Consider the following 17,397-nt stretch of genomic DNA (forward strand, 5'->3'; position numbering starts at 1 on the left):
AAAAACATCAAGGACAAAAATAAACTACGTCCTTTCCTTCCTTTCCTTCCTGATATGGACGACAATGCGTCGCGAGAGGAACCAAGCAATCCTGTACCTAAATTATATTCATCATCATCATCATCATTGGTTTATTAGCAATTTTATCAGTTCAATACACCACAAAAAATGCGATACAATGAATAGACAGGAAGATGTCGAAGCGACTTGGATTTGTCAATGGAATCGGACACCCACCTTGGCCTAGGCGTAGTAAAGAGGAGGCATGCACACTGACTGAAAGTAAAGAATACAGTATAGAAAAAGAAAGCGACAAGAAATAGGGCGGCATGTCATGGGAAGCGAGATCGATAGGTCAGTCGTGGTCCGGTAATCTTGAGGATGGACTGTATTTATTTAGTATTCACCAATACTTTCATGGAAACCTATTTGTCACTCCATCACTAGGCTTCTATACGCGAAGCCCAACAAAATTTCCGGGCTTTACTTGACTTTTACGAATATTAAATGTTCGTACTCCGTGAAAACAGCCCCAAAACTCCTCAGGCTATCTTTCGTATTGGGGGATTAAACTACTTCTACTTGAGAAACTGAAAATAGCGAAAAGTAAGTAAGTTGATCACAAAATATTTTGACATAGAAGCAGAAGTAGAAAAAATGAGATCTACTTAGGTAAGTACCAGAAGTAGAGGAAAACTACTTGAGTAGGATACTTCCTAAAAGTAGAAGTACCTTGTTACTCACCACCTCTGCAAATATGTACTATTGTCATGGATTAGGGTGAGTTTGAACTGAGTCGACCGGCTTTTGGACAGGTGGTAGGTGTGATTTTTGATTAGGTCATCGCTTTTGGCCGAGTTATAGGATACAGGCTGAGTGAGGTTAGGATCGAGGGTCTTATTTGCATGCTGTAGCAAAGGTGGGTATCTGGTTAAATGACTACTTCAAGTCGTTACAGCACCCTCCTATCTTTTCATCATATCGCAATATTGTGGTGCATTGATTTGATGAAAATTTCGATAAATGATGATGATGATCTCCAAAGTCTATACTGATATCCCCGACGTTGATGATATCACTAATTTATATCCACCCGATAAACAGCAAATTCGGTTCCGACTTCATCAAAACATTGCCTGCCTTTTCTCTTTACTAAACGCTTCGGTGCACAAACGCTGCATAGCCGTAGGTGGACCCAGGAGATCGGTAACAGATACATATTCGACCTTCGTCGACTAGCACAAATTTTCCGTTAGCAGGTTATCATTGACGCTCTGTCTGAAATCGTATAGGCAATGGATGTAATTGACAATTTCAAGATCAAATCGGCATTGGATTCCGATAGTTTTGCTTCCGCATCGTATGAGAAAAGCAGTGTACCACTAACGAGCAGTTACGAGAGCAGCAAATTTGGAAATCACAGCTTGGAAGAATCCAACAATGTAAAGTCCACGACCAATCAAATTCATGTTGACTCCGCACTGGTAAAAGATGAAGTCGATCATGGGGGAGGTTTCGACTGGGATGATTACCTCAAGTCTACTACGTCTGTGCCGGCTCCTCACCAATATTTCAAACATGTGGAAGTAAGTCTATTCAATGGTTTCACGCCTGGCATGAAGCTTGAAGTAGCAAATAAGGATAACCCCAACACGTACTGGGTTGCAACGCTGATATCGACATGTGGAAGTTTATTGCTCCTTCGATTCGATGGAAGTGGAGATGACAGAAAGTACGATTTTTGGGCAGACTTGGCTTCGGCAGATCTTCATCCGATCGGATGGTGCGCACAAACTGGAAAGACATTGCAGCCACCAGGCCACATTAAAGACAAACTTGAACGTTGGGTGGATTTTCTTGTGGAAAATTTAGTGGGAGCCAGAAGTGCTCCAGCCCGTTTCCTAGAAGGACCACATCGAGGGAAAACTCTCATTGAGATGATAGAATGTGGAATGATACTGGAAGTGCAAGATTCGCAGCATCCACAACATGTGTGGGTTGCTGAAGTTGTTAAAAATGTTGGTGGACGGTTGCTTCTTCGCTATAAAGGACTGCAGGAAAACGACTTTGAACATGATTTTTGGCTGTTCTTTCTAGACCAAAGGCTCCATAACTTTGGCTGGGGAAAGTCTTGTGGTCTTCTAATGAGACCACCTGATACAATTTCCTATAAACATTTTACCAAAGAAGAGTGGGCGCGTGTTCTCACTGCATCGTTATTTGGAGTCAATGAAACAGGTCTCGTTCCTGAATGTGTGTTTAAAGATCAACTCAAGTTCAGGCAACATTCTGTCAAGAAGGCTTGGAAAATAGCGATACTTGATCCTGTGAATAGAAGCAAAATATGTCCGGCTACAATCGTCAAAATCATAGATGATTACTTCTTTCTGGCTCGGTTAGATGGAGTGAGCAGAAATACTGCAAGTTACACTATGGTTTGTCATTCCGACTCGCCATATATATTCTCTGTAGATTGGTGTGTGAAACATAATATTCCAGTAGAACTCGCTGGTGCACGTGGAGATGCATTTGACTGGGACCATTATCTACGGATCACTAACTCCATTGCAGCTCCTTCGATTTGTTTCCCGCGATGTGAAGAAACGCATGGTTTCGAGACTGGCATGAAACTTGAAGCCTGTAATCCTTTCAATTTGAACGAAATATCAGTGGCAACCATAAAAAAAGTCTATGGAGGCATATTGCAATTGGAGCTAACTTCATCACATTACGAATCTGTGAAATGCTATCATCAATCATCATCAATGGACATTTTCCCAGTTGGATGGTGTCAATCAAATGATTATCCATTATCAACTCCCAACTATATGACTATGGAATGTCTTCCCGATAGTCCAATGGCAGAGGATTCCGAAACAATTGATATTGATATGACAGAAACGACAGATGACGTTGAAGCTATTCGAAATCTTATCAATCCCAGCTCTGATAGTGAATTATGGTGCCCAGTGCTATGTTTCAACTGTATTTGTAAAAGTGGGCCCTTCTTGAATGATTGTGATTTGAGCAGAATACCCAAATACGTTGGTCCAGGTAACACGGTTTTGGTGTTGAAAGAAGTCCTAACACTTCTAGTAAAAGCGGCGGAACGTCCACACAAATTGCTCAAAGACCTTGAAGACTTTACAGTCTGTCACTGGAGTCATCCTTGTATCATCAAAACCAAATTCAGTGGTAAGAAATATCAGGGCACACTACACATTGTAAACGATGCGCGAGATGTGGAACAGTTTACAAAAGCGCTCTTGGAATTTCTACGTTGCTGTCCCTGTTTGATAACTATTGGTCGTCCCGTCAAAGAATGCACTCACAATTGTGTCAGTGCTAGACCAGTTGGGAGACCGCCCCTGAAGAAACTAAACAGAAAAATCCAAGACAAAAAATCAAGTCAATCAATACCGGCTATGGCTACAAATTCAACATCTGATCGTAGTTCAATGATGTTAAATGAAATAGAGCGTGTGAAGAAAAATAAGCAACTTGTTACTCGGCCAGGTAGTGACGAAAAGGGACGGGTAAGCAAATTAACAGATGCGAGTTTCAAGTGCTCGTCGCCATCGACAATTCAAACTGTGTATGAAAACTTGGATAAGAAAAAGCGCATTGCGGGTATAATGAAACTTCCTCTGCACACGAATCCGCTACACTGGACGACAGGCGAAGTGGTTGAATTCATTGAGTCAACCGATTGTTCGCAGTGGTCTTCACGCTTTGCAGCCCAGCAAGTGGATGGCCAGGCTCTACTCTTATTAACTCTACCTGTAATTCAGCAATTTCTGGGATTGAAATTGGGCGCCGCCTTGAAGGTGGCAAGACAGGTAGAGAGGGTGAAGATTTCATTTTATGAGAAATTCTGCAGCTGAGTTGATCTTTTTCCTGTTACTTTCACCATGATTTTTCCACTTCTTCACACCTTGTTTCTTTACTGCTTGATTGTGTGAGTTCTAGCCAGTTGTTGGCTAGTTGCTGCAATTACTTGTAAACGAATGCTGAGTTTTTGTTGTCGACTCGGTCAATTTGTTGTATTATCCAGATTTTATTGAATTTGCAAGCCTGATTTATTTGATTCTTATCAAGCAAGTACAACATGTTGAACAGAGCAGCGTCGGGGCTGGTTTGGTTGGCTACTCATATTTAGCAATTGCTGCGATGCAACGAGGCCACAGCTATCGCCAGGAAACATACCGTAATTAATTATCGATTCCGAGGGATATATTCTCTATATCTACGGCAGGGGTGGGCAACCTGCCGCCGTAGGCGGAAATTTGTGCGGCCGTGGACACGTTATTCAATCGGTGTATTGGCGGCCGTCGACATGTCAATTGAATTTACGAATAGTCTCCCGAATTTTTGAGAGATTTAATACATCATTTTTCGATTTTAATATAGTAGCGCCCTTTGAAATCCGAGCCACCGAGTTCAGATGCGAACAGCGGAGGAAAATGATGCACCCCGTATAGCAGGGGCGGGCAACATACGGCCCGCGAACAGTTTTCCGTCTTATACGATAATGTGGCCCGCGGCTACAGTCTGCCGAGATTCCCCACTACTTGCTTACAAACGTCAAACTTTAGTGACTGTATGTTATTATATACATTATACCTATACGTATATGCGCACTGCGCAGCGTGCGAGAGTGGATCTTACGCGTAAGTTCGTCGAAGCGAGATGACTTGCGTTATCAGCATTTACGATGTACTCAACCCTAATATCGTTTGTGGTAATCATAGTGTTTGTCGACTACAACGATCATTTACATCAGGCCGATATTTCTTATTTTTGATTCATTAGCCGCCGACTTGTAACACGGCCGGGCCGCTTTTCAAACGTTGTAGAAGCCGCGGTCCGCATGAATGCAATATCGAGATAAAATAGGCCATACAGTTGAACAACGACCCTATCTCGTCACCTACTAAGCCCTAAAGAATTGATATCTCGTTAAATTTGGGTACCGGGCTTATCGAACGCCTTGAAATCTTAATTAGTGATTGCACCATGTGTTGATTGATCAGATAGAAGCAGACATGGCGGCGCCTGTATGACAATGCTGTTCTCAAATCCACATTGTCTTCGTCATTATCGGTGAGAAATGGCTTTGACGTGACATTGCGGTCGTTAAAATACATTCAATAAATGCGATTTACACCTTGTATATGTGGATAAATGGGGGAATAATGTATCGATTCAGCAATCCGGCCCGCCAAGTACCTAATTTTCCTGTATCCGGCCCGCTGACTAGAGAAGTTGCCCGCCCCTGCCGTATAGAAATACCAATTTGGAATCGTGTGCTCATCGCGAAAGAAATTTGTTTCTAGTACGCCTGGGAGATTCCGACATCATGTTACTATACCGAGAATCCTGATTGGAGATCAAGAAACAATAGCATGCAACAAAGTGACTTAGCAATTGGCTTACCTGAATATGCATCATCATTTATATATTGCCCTGAATTTACGAAAACACTCCCTCCACACATTCTACTGCTGAATGCGATCACATGGGCTGAGAAAGGATAAACATTCGATGTAATAACATGTGAAACTGCTAATATTAATGACGGAATCCATTCGTAAGGTGAGTGCTTAAGTGCCGGAAAGTGTTCGGTTGACTCGAGTCTACTTTTCACAAAATTTGACATGTGTCAAAATGTGTATGGACTCGTGACTACAGGCAATATCGAGTATATGAGTGATTCGATCCTGAATCACGTATTATGCTTCGAGTCGAGTATTCGAGTATCACCCATGATGACGCCATCACATATATGATATGTTCAAGTTCAAATATGTACCTTTTATGCCACCACAAAGAATATAATGCCTGTTATCCATCACATTAAAGATACTTTGGTTATTTTTGACCATACCGATTTCATTGTAATTGGTGACAATGTTGTGGGATGATCAATGATCATGACTTCGGAAATGTGTTATTTCCAGTAGTGTTCGTAGCTTTGTACTATGTTACGTATACTGCGATACGGCCAATCAAGGTTTCAAGGCTTCCACACTGGAAAATAGTGTCGAAACTTTAATTTTCGTTGAGGAACGTATAATTTCAGTGCTCGAAAAAATCGTCATTTACTACTCGACTCGTATCAATAAAATTAATACTCGAATCAGATTCGAGTACTCGAATCATTGTGCCCAGCCCTACTAGTGAATCGAAGCGAAATTTTCGAGTCAAGTATAGTGTCAGTGTAATATAGTGTCGTTTACTCTAAATCAGAGGTCTCAAACTCAAATGTGCTCGCGGGCCAGTTTTCCAGTTTTGACGACGCCGAGGGCCGCATCATTTATAGGGGTATTCTATGTCTTTTCAAGTATGCCTTATTTGGCGGGAATGAATTGTCCTATTGAAAGCGAGCCGATGCAGCAGACTGACAGTAAACACACATCGTCAAAATGTGATTTACTCTTGTATCAATTTAGGCCCGACACGAAAAGAATCATCACATTTATAACTATTTGAATAGAATTGTTGTTGTACTCAACTCAACGATTAAACATAATATATATTAATTTTAAGATATAGACACCATATGGACGGACAAACGTATGATGCCATCATAAAAGCTATCGGATTATAATTTTGCAGCTACTATGAATATTTTGAATTTAACAGATTGATAATAGAAACTGATCTGATATCAAAACATTTTTAGGCTTGAGCATTGTACTTCCAATCCTGGATTCGGGTATACTTCTGATAAGTAGGCTATTAATCTCATGGCCAAATATCTTCAATAATAGGAGCAGAAAAAAATATAATATAAATATATTGATGAATGTGTCCTAGTGATTGAAATGTCGGAACGCCGAACGGCCCATTGTTGTTACATCGTTGGAGCGTACCACTTCGGTACTATCGGCACCTTTGAGTGGCCCTAGTAATATGGTTTAGCGACCAAAGATGTAACTAATAGATTGCAAATGGTTGCCAAATCTACTTGCTTAAGTAGCGAAATACCAAGCTGCGACCTTCTGATATATTACTATCCCCGTTGTACGCGACTAGTTTGTTGCGTCCATGGTTCTAACAAATTCACGCTATTCCGAGTCCACTCGAGTCATTTTCATTTTGCCATCGAGTTAGCCCGAGTCTGAGTAATTCTAAAAAAGGTCGCATCCAAGTCCAACTCACAATTTCAGTCACGAATCGTTTAAGGGTCAGGTTTTGTCATCATGAATTGGAAATGTGGCGAAATAGTGAATCTTCCACTCCGACAACGTTTGCAATTGATGCGATATTGAAGTTTGATGAATAGTTTCAGGCTTTCGGAGCAATTTAAGAGGGAATATTCACTTTATAACCTGAAAAGATATACGTGACACTTATATATTGTCAAATCAATAAAAGCCTAAAATGTCGTCGCGGGCCGCACGAAATGCTCTGGCGGGCCGCGTGTTTGAGACCTCTGCTCTAAATCGATGTTCCTTGTACATTGTACGTAGGCTACATGTTCGCGATACTGTGGTGTGAACTGTGGGAGCATCCAGACATTCAATGTTTGTGCGACGTGCGTGCAACCAGGGTTTACCCTTTCCTACATTGTTTTATCACCCGTAAATTGACCGCAAACGAAGTGATCAGAAGGTCGGAACTTATGCAGGAGCAGGGAGCACGGCGCAAAGCTATAGTTGTAATCTAGCTATAGCAGTGCTTCTCTCTTCTACAGTCTTCGCATATTGCCCAGTGCTCATGCCCACCTTTGTCGTCTGAAGAGCCATATGTTAGCCCTATATTTTCCATTTTAACTCCCAAATAGCCATACATGTCAATCAAATTGTGACGTGTTAGTACAAATTCGAACTGACTGCATGCGCATTGGATTAGTCGTGGACGCCATATTTTCTCTGTAAAAACTGGTAGGCTACTAATCGTCCTGTGATAGCGCAGTTCATCGTAAATCGCTCAGAATTGATAATAATTGATATTAATCTAATGTAACTGTAGCACTGATTGATCGACTTTTCAATTCGGCGGTAACATAAAACGTTGCACTACACCCCTGCATTTAAACGGCAGTACTAGAACGCTACTTATCAAGAAAGAATGTGGATAGCGAAGTGTTGTTTGTAATTTGGATTTGTAATTGGAATGTCAGTTCCAAGGCAGTTCATTTCTCGGCGTAGATCAGGAAGACCATCCGTATTTGAAAACTATATTGTCATAATAGCCTAGGCGTCACTATGTCTTCTACTCTAGTTGATCGACAAACGTATGGTGCAATCCAAGATTACGCAGCGCGCGATGCCGGGTAGGCCCTACATCGAATTCGCGAGGGATATTGGTCGCTGGCGCCACAGCAACTTAAGTTTAAGAATTTTGTTTAAAAAAAAACTGGATGCGCCACTGTCTTGACCTCTAAAATACATGTTTATGCTGCCACGAGAATAATTAGCCTATTGTGGCCGTTAAGAAAATTTACTAACATGTTGCTGCAATATCGATAAAATTAAGTACAAAATTAGTAATATGTCAAAGAGCCATATCTAATAGCCAAAATAGCCATACATGGTTCGTGAGCCATACGTTTCCGACCACTTTACTAGGGTTACCATATTTCGGTAATCTGAATATAGGACTCTTTTTCAAAATTTTCAGACTTAGAATACTGGAGTAAAATCTTCAAAAAATGGTAAATTTTTCCCGACTTCGTACTCGGTTGACTAGAAATAAAACAAGACCATTTTTCTGGCTCGAGTCTCGAAAATCCAGTCGGACCGCTACTTGGCCGCTGGTTTCCTATGTCTTAACCGAAATTCTCAAAAGAGAGGACAGATATTCTCAAAAAACGAGGGCATTTAGACGTCCTCCGAGAACACGTTCAAAAAAGTCACAAAAAGGAGAAATGACAACCCTATTATATACGTAAGGAGCACTGCACTAAAAAATGATGCGGTCTCAAATTGAAGGGCAAAACGAAAAAAAATTGGGGCCGCGGCTATTTTCTTCAGAACGCCACCGTAATAATGGAGCTACAATTTATTGAAATTTCCACAGGACTTTCACGCTCCAGCTGCCGCGGCTTATTAACCCGTTACATGGCACGATTTCTTCATCGTCGCTCTTGCTCGACGCGATAAGGCAGTCACGCAGAGAACGAACTTTAGCTAGGGTTACCATATACGTCCTATTTTAAGAGGATTTGTCCTCTTTTTGACTTTTTTGAAAGTGTCCTCGGAGGACGCCCTTTTGTCCTCTTTTTTGAGGTTTTGTCCTCTTTTTTGAAAATTTAGGTCAGATTTAGAGCAAATTGCGAGTGAAATGCCGTAAATTAGCACAGAAGTGAGGCTCCGGCGGGTATTTCGGAGAGAAAAACGGTATTTTGAGCACTGAGCGGAGAGATGACCTTTTTTTAGTCAACCGATCACAAAGTGGGAAAATTTCACCGGTTTTTGAGAATTCTTCTCCGGTTTTGCAAGTCTCAAATTTCTGAACAAGTGTCCTCTTTTTAGATTTCCAAAATATGGTAAGCCTACTTTAGCTAAATTCAATTATGGGTATCTGCGGAAGAATTTTTTTTGGGATACCGATAATAAAATCAAGACATGAATAGACACTAAATCGCGCGATGCGTGAATATATATTTTAGATTGCATTTGCATTTGTAATACTTATTGATTTTACGATAATTTTTCTAATATTTTTTTGTGGGGGAGGGGAGAGCGATCGCTCCTTTCTCCCCCTGGCTACGCCAATGTGCCTAACCTGTCGCCTGAATGAGTAAAGGAAATTGTGAAAACCTTCAATAACACCGGGTAACAATTTAGAACGAAAAATTTGTTGACTTCGATCGATCTAGGCCGATGCTTTCACGCATTTTTGGTTAGGGTATGCAATCATCATAATCATCATTGGTTTATTAGCAATTTTATCAGTTCAATACACCACCGAAATGCGATACAATGAAAGGATAGGAAGGTGTCGAAGCGACTTGGAGTAGTCAATGGAATCGTACACCCACCTTGGCATAGGTGATGTAAAAGAGGAGGCATGCACACTGAATGTAAAGTAAAAGAAGATAGTATAGAAAAAGCAAGCGACAAAATGGGTAGCATGTCATGGAAGGCGAGATCGATAGGTCAGGTCGTGGTCCGGTAATCTTGAGTAATTGTTTGTACTTTGTGTTTCGACTTGAATGTGGACATATGCTCGTCGACTGACGGATGGCCTGCGGGATACTGTTCCACACGTCAGGTCCGGCATATTTTATAGAGCGATGATCTTTTCGGTCTATCATATGATATTTGGACGACGTGGACGCGCGTGTGTTGTAGCCTACTTGTGCGCTTTTGATTCCGAGGTAAATAAGTCATTGATATAATCGGGGCAATGACCGCAGTGGTACTCATCCGAGGATATTTCAGACACATACTTGATGCAAACTGCAGCAGGGTTGTACCCAAGTCACAAGGTTCCGAGTCACAAGTCAATCTTTGACTCGAGTCAAGTCCAGTCATTTTCAATTCACATCCGATTCAAGTCATAGTCCAAGTCAACGAGCAGAGTCCATGTCGTTGTGTTGACCGCTCAGTTTCCAGGTAAAGTCTTCTTAAACCCACTTTTCATAACTTTGTTTGGTGATATCGAATGGTTCGCATTTATAGTATACTACTTTTCCTCACTTTTAGCAGTTTCTTGTCGCATTTTCAAGTATCAGTACCAATAGACGAAATCCCAATAGTGTGTTTGCTTTACTATTCTTCAAAATTACAATGAAATGTCCGTCTTGGCCGTCTCGGTCTCGAGTCATATGACTTGGTTCGAGTCATGCGCAATGCTTCGAGTCCAAGTCGAGTCAATACACAGATTGACTCGAGTCGAGTCATTTCCGTATTTTCAGAAAATGACTCGAGTCAAGTCGAGTCATCAGAAAATCGTGACTCGAGTCGAGTTATATGACTCGAGTAATTACAACCCTGAATTGCAGGATATGGCAAGAAAAATTATCATCACATTTACTGTCAGCTATAGGTCCAATGCCCCATTCAGCTTATCCAGTGTAACTTGTGAAACCCCTATAAGTTGGATAATTTGGACCAAGATGAAGATCTTAGGGATGGCAGGCCTAATGATGAAGATTTTAAAACCGAAGGTGATTCAGAACGTGGAGTAGTCCATCAACACAAGTTAAATGATCTGACATAGGCTTTGGGATTTGGAAGAAAATATTCGGAACTTGTAGCATCCTTGCGAATTGTGAAAAGATTACTTGGCAAGAGAGCGAAGATATCTCTCTTTCTATCATGAGAAATGGCGTTTTCATCCTAGGGCTACTTTCGCTAGATTTGTGTACTTCCGTGATACTGGTATCGGCATGATACTGTTACCATGTGTTGCTGGAGGAGTTCGGAATCCCGATTTACAACTTAAGCAAATGCCTATTGGTAGCTCAAAAGGACCCTAAAGTGTGACATTTTACAACATGGCAACGTCTTAGGTGCAGTAACAATTGCAAACTCAGTTAGTCTTCCTGAATTATAAAGAAAGGTTGAATTGTTGCAATATCACAAGCACGATTGGGATTGGATCATATCTGTCAGCTTTGAAATATTGTGTTTTCTTAGTGATTGTAACCGCAGAATTTTGAAGCCTATTCTGGGTACACGACCACGTTGCACTGTCAGCTGTCTACGCTTCAGTTTTAAGTAAAGCACGCGTCTTCTTGGATGAAGTACGGTTTTTTGATGATACAAATTCCCAGCGATAAAACAACTGACCAAATTACTTATACCTAATTCTTAGTCAGGACCGTAACTGCCGCACCCCAAACCCCCAATTGCGGGGGGGGCGAGCTCGAAGGGGCCAAAAATTATTTCGCGCGAATTAGCATAAATTATACAGTATTTTTCAAAAATTTATGCAAATTTTTCAAAATTTTTCGCGCTGCGCGCGATTTCAAGTTGCCAAGTTTCTTGATTATTTGGTACTCTCCCCAAGACAAAATACGCAAGATTTATCGAAATGGACATATCGGTGAGACATATAAGATTTTAGGACATGTAACATGCGACTCCAAGAAGTGTGCCAGAACGATCGGCAGCGAGAAAACCTGGGCCAAAAGGACTGCCCTTACGCTGACCGAAAACTTCGTTATATATGCAAAATACATATAGGTTTAATTGTGCATAGGCGCCTAAATCACTGGCGCCGAATGTTCCTGTCTTGGCAATCTCTGAACCCCAGATGACAAATACCATTCCGCAGAGAAAAATTATATGCCAGTGAAGAAATACCAATTTGAAATCGTGTGCGTCGTTAGTTTAGTAGGCTACGTTTGGGCGATTCTGTATTTTTTGATATAACAGACGGAGATCACGAAATGACATCATGAAACGAAGTCACACCAACGGGTCCGCCCGCCTGAATATGTTTAATTATTATTTACGAGCCCTACAGTTTCCAAGCCACCTGATTCAGCTCTACCGGTAAATCTGATAACGTGAGCAAAGAGGACAAGAAATTGATAGCAACAATATATATGTAATTCCCGATATTATTGAGCGATTTTGGCATGAATTATCGAAAATGTTCGCGCTTTGCGCTGGCTCCCTAAACTGTGGCACTTATTTCGTGACAAAAGCGATGACGTGATGGGAGGGGGTCGGTTTATCACCCTATGGGGGCCCAAGACACAAGTTTATTGGGGGACCTAGCCAAGTGCTGTTTCGTTCCTGCGAACGGGTATACGCCCGAAGATGTTTAATTATTATTGAGGGGTCCAACCTTTTCAAACACACCTCACTCAGCTCTACCGGTAAATCTGATTACGTGGGCAGAGAGAGGATAAAAATTGATAACAATATATATCCAATTCCCGATCATATTGACCGATTCAATCATGAATTTTGAATTTTTTCGCGCTTCGCGCGTCCAGACGGGAATATCTGATCCACTAAACCAGGGGCGGGCCACTTCTCCAGCCGACGGGCCGGATATAGGAAAATTAAGTACTTGGCGGGCCGGATTGCTGAATCGATTTCTTCGCCCATTTATCCACATGTACACGGAATAAATCGTATTAATGAATGTATTTTAACGACAGCAATGTCATTTCAAAGCCATTTCTCGTCGATAATGATGAGGACAATGTGGATTTGAAAACATCAGCATTGTCATACAGGCGCCGCCATGTCTGCTTCTCTCTGATCAATTAACACACGGTGCAATCATAGTGTCCTATAGTGACCGGCTTGCCGAGCGCGAAATTTAATAAAACGGGTATCAATCGACAGCTACCGTGGCAGTGATTGCAAAAATATAAATTTTATTCTACTCGTGGCCCTGGAACCCCCAAAACAGCCTGGAATGTTGCATTGTAACGGAGTTTGGTATTGTGAGGCAACCCTGCCTTCTGGGAGCAAGTGAGAATCAGCGCAAACCAAAAGCGTTTTGCCATTGCTGCGCAACCGATTGAGCATTCACACTGTCACTCTCATGCGCACTTGTTCCTGATCTGCTCAGACGGCATCGTTGCGTCACAATACCAAACTCCGTTACAATGCAACATTCCAGGTCAGGCTGTTTTGGGGGGTTCCAGGGCCACGAGTAGAATAAAATTTATATTTTTGCAATCAGTACCGCGGTAGCTTTCAATTGATACCAGTTTCATCAAATTTAATGCTCGAAAATCCGGTCAAAAATTACCGTCAAACTGCCTTTAGCCAAATGGAAGGTGTGACGTAACCCTCTTTCACTGAAATGTGAGAGTTGCTTGTGTCCACACCATATAGGACACTATGATGCAATCCTTAATTAGGATTTCCCGGCGTTCGATAAGGCCAGTCCACAAATTTACCAAGATATCAATTTATTAGGGTTGAGTACATGGTAAATGCCGATAATGCAAGTCTTCTCGAATTCAAGTAGCCATTTTCTGTATTATTGGGTATTGGGCCATTACCGCGCCACGACCCACCAAGACATACAATCAAGTTTTAGGCTATATAACATGCGACTCCAAGAAGTGTGCCAGAACGATCGGCAGCGAGAAAAGCTTGGCCGAAAAGGTCTATGCCCTTATGCAGACCGAAAGCTTCGTTATATAGGCTATACAAAATACATATAGGTTTAATTGTCCATAGGCGCCTGAATGACTGGCGCCGAATGTTCCTGTCTTTGCAATCTGAACCTCACAAGACAAATACCATCCCGCTGGGAAAAAAATTATGCCAGTGAAGAAATACAAATTTAAAATCGTGTGCGTCTCTTAGTTTAGAAGCCTACGTTTGGGCGATTCTATATTTTTTGACATAGCAGACTGGAAGTCACGAAATAACATCATGTAACGAAGTCATATCAACGGGTCCGCCCGCCCGAAGATGTTTAATCAATATTTACGGGCCCTCCCGTTTTGAAGACACTTCACTCAGCTCTACCGGTAGATCTAATTACGCGAGTAGAGAGGACAATAAATTGATAGCATAATATATATGCAATTGCCGATCTGATTGACCGATTTTATCATAAATTATCGAAAATTTTCGCGCATCGCTCTGGCTCGGCTCACAATACAGTACAGATAATTTCGTGACAAACGCGAACAACGTGTATACCAACGCCAACGGGCATACGCCCGAAGATGTTTAATTACTATTGAGTGGTCCTACCTTTTGAAACACACCTCACTCAGCTCTACCAGCAAATCTGATTACGTCAGCAGAGAGAAGATCAAAATTGATAACAAATACGCAATTCCTGATGATACTGACCGATGAAATCATGAATTCTAGAAATTTTCCGCGCTTCGCGCGCTTAGGCGACAAAAGCTGATTTACTAAACAAACTCCCAATGATTATGCTGAATAGTGGTAAACAGTGTATCGCCGGAGGAGGGGGCTTCGCCCCTTAAAAGTTCGGTCAATGACCCTATGGGGGGCCAAGACCAAAGTTTTTGGGGGGGCCTGACGAAGTGCTGTTACGGCCCTGATGACACATAGGCCTACCGCATTGCGGATTTCACGTAAAAGCCGGTGTTGGTCTGCGCTAATTGTAACTGTCTTATTATAGGATGTTTACATTTTCTAGTTTCATACTGAGATAGGTGATGGATGAGATGATGATCTCTTAAAACAGTTTAGTAAGATTCTCGGTTTGCATTTAAATATTTACTTTTATTTTCTCCAATTTCAATTTCACCTTGAAATTGTGACCTTCAAGCCATTTGCTTACAACCCCTGTTAACCGCGATAGCTAGTTCGTTTTCGATGACGGCTAACAGCTGATCACATGATCAACCTATTCCTCAATATATTTTACGCAAAATTCGATGTTTTTACGCAAGACTCGGCCCTTAGCAGACTGGAATTTGTCCATTGATCTTATTCTAATCGTACGCGAGAGGAAAGCACACTCGTACCTTTTTCCCAACGTATTTCGATCAAAATGAATGGTTAACGTATAAGCGAGGATAGGGACGTCGTGTTATACACTTTTACACTGCTGGTGTCAGGGGCGGTGTCTCTAGTCAGGGGTGGCCAACCTTTTCAGCCAAAGGGCCACTTTCGATTGACGAACTATTGCGCGGGCCACTAGACGCGCCAAGCGCGAAAATTTTACGAAGTTCATAGGTAAAGATATTGTCGCTTGACCATATTGCGGGCCTGCTGTATATCGCTGGGTTCAGTTTGCAAGGACTGGACTATACGCGTCTGGACAATGGACATATCGATATCGAAACCTTCGACCAACATGCGTCAATCATTTTGAGCCTAGGTTTCATAGTCGACGGTCTTTCTGCGAGCACAAAAGAAAGGTCGCATATGTTGAACGACAATTTGTCTCGTAATCGCGAATATGGTTAGTAGTGCGGAGCAGATCGACAAATTCACTAGTCTGGCTCCGATCCGGCTCCGGCCGTATCAGGAAAAAGTACTGATCCGGCTCCGGCCAAAAATGAAAAAGTCCAGCCGAAAATCCGGCCCAACACGGTACGGTGGTTCCACGAATTTTAAAATATGGCTCGTTTCTTTTTGCACTGGCTTGGCGGTTACTTGCGTGTTGTTGGTTGATAGTTATTTAGTTACAAACGTCATGCTTATCCATATAGACTCTGGCCTTATCAAAAAAGTATTGATCCGGCGGACAGACTAATCAAATTTTTGATTGGCCTTGCAAGTTCACAATTTGCGCAATCCATTTTTAAATAGTATTATTAATTTCGGAAATTACCTCGCGGGCCACTCAGAACCTTCTCGCGGGCCACGGGTTGGCCGGCCCTCTAGTTCGACCGAAATTGGGTATCGTGATCTGAAGCGTGTGGTCTACTGCAAACGGTGTATCGATATTACCCGATGGTCGACATTGCTATAGGCTCGAGTGGACTTGGGAATATTCCAATACATCTTTTTCCGAAGTAGTAACCACTAGTGAACTTTTGAAATTCCTATAGTCGAAAAAGCGCTTTCTATCAACTTTGTTGCAGTAATTAGGCTCGATGCGTTAGATGTGCTCACGATTTTGAACGCTCTCCTTCTGGTTATTCCAGATTTCAATATGAACTCGTCATTGAACATTTTGCAACTATGAAATCACGCCGCTCGCAATAGGCCTACTGATACAAACGTTAAAATATGCAGGTATGAACTACTGTACTTCATATTTTCTTTCGAATAATTTGTAAGACGTAAGCCTTGTTAACCATGCCTAATGTCCGTACCCCAGCATACAGACTGTGTGTGATCACCACGAAGTCACATTTTCACGTCAGTAAATACTATCGTGACGTCATTTAGACAATTAAAATCGCGTACACCCCTTGCCCCGCCACCCGATATTGTCAGGAGCCGCCATTGTATAGGGCTATAGGTGTCTGGCGTTTGTTTGCAAGACCACCACAAGTATAGTTTTGACTCCGTCATATCCTTTCATTTTATCGCAATCTCATCTACAAACTAAACTGAACCTGAGTGAATGTTAACTATAGGCTACAAAGGGCACAACGAAGATATCCAGAAAGCGCCACATTTGTATTTTTACAAGAAAATCATTTGACTGATCAATGTGATATATGATATTTAGGTAGCACCGTTGGAGCCGGTAGAGATTGAAAATGTTGTGGGAGAGTGTTCCGAGGTTCCGGCTACTCATTCCTGCTAATTAGGCTGCGCCCGTCATAATAATGCATTGACTATTATTTTAGCTCTGGCCTGATTATAGCGATGAAGTCCCTGCGAAGTGCGATCGTGGTCATTTTATCCAAGGACCGCTGTACAGGTAGGCCTACACCCATATTTATTTTGTAAGGTAGGCTGGGAGCGATACCAGGAGTAAAGGAGTGAAAAATTCAGTTCTTCAGAGTGAGAAATCACATGAGGTGAATGGTGATTGGTGAGCAACGGGAAGGCAATTAGGCGATCACGCCTACCAAAA

The 17,397-nt window shown here is 41.9% G+C and overlaps 2 protein-coding genes across 2 annotated transcripts in view; both read left to right on the forward strand.

Moving 5' to 3' along the window:
* Positions 1–17,397, forward strand: part of LOC145451148 (dynein beta chain, ciliary-like) — a 346,083-nt gene that overhangs the window by 258,381 nt on the left and 70,305 nt on the right. The gene's annotated exons all lie outside the window — the stretch shown is intronic.
* Positions 838–4,123, forward strand: LOC145450576 (scm-like with four MBT domains protein 2). Its single transcript, XM_080329092.1, has one exon. It carries the CDS (start codon positions 1,296–1,298, stop codon positions 3,882–3,884), a length of 2,589 nt encoding a protein of 862 aa, XP_080185218.1. The 5' UTR covers positions 838–1,295; the 3' UTR covers positions 3,885–4,123.

This window comes from Botryllus schlosseri, chromosome 11, assembly GCF_051294905.1.
Source record: "Botryllus schlosseri isolate E-star chromosome 11, Bs_hap1, whole genome shotgun sequence".
NCBI lineage: Eukaryota > Metazoa > Chordata > Ascidiacea > Stolidobranchia > Styelidae > Botryllus > Botryllus schlosseri.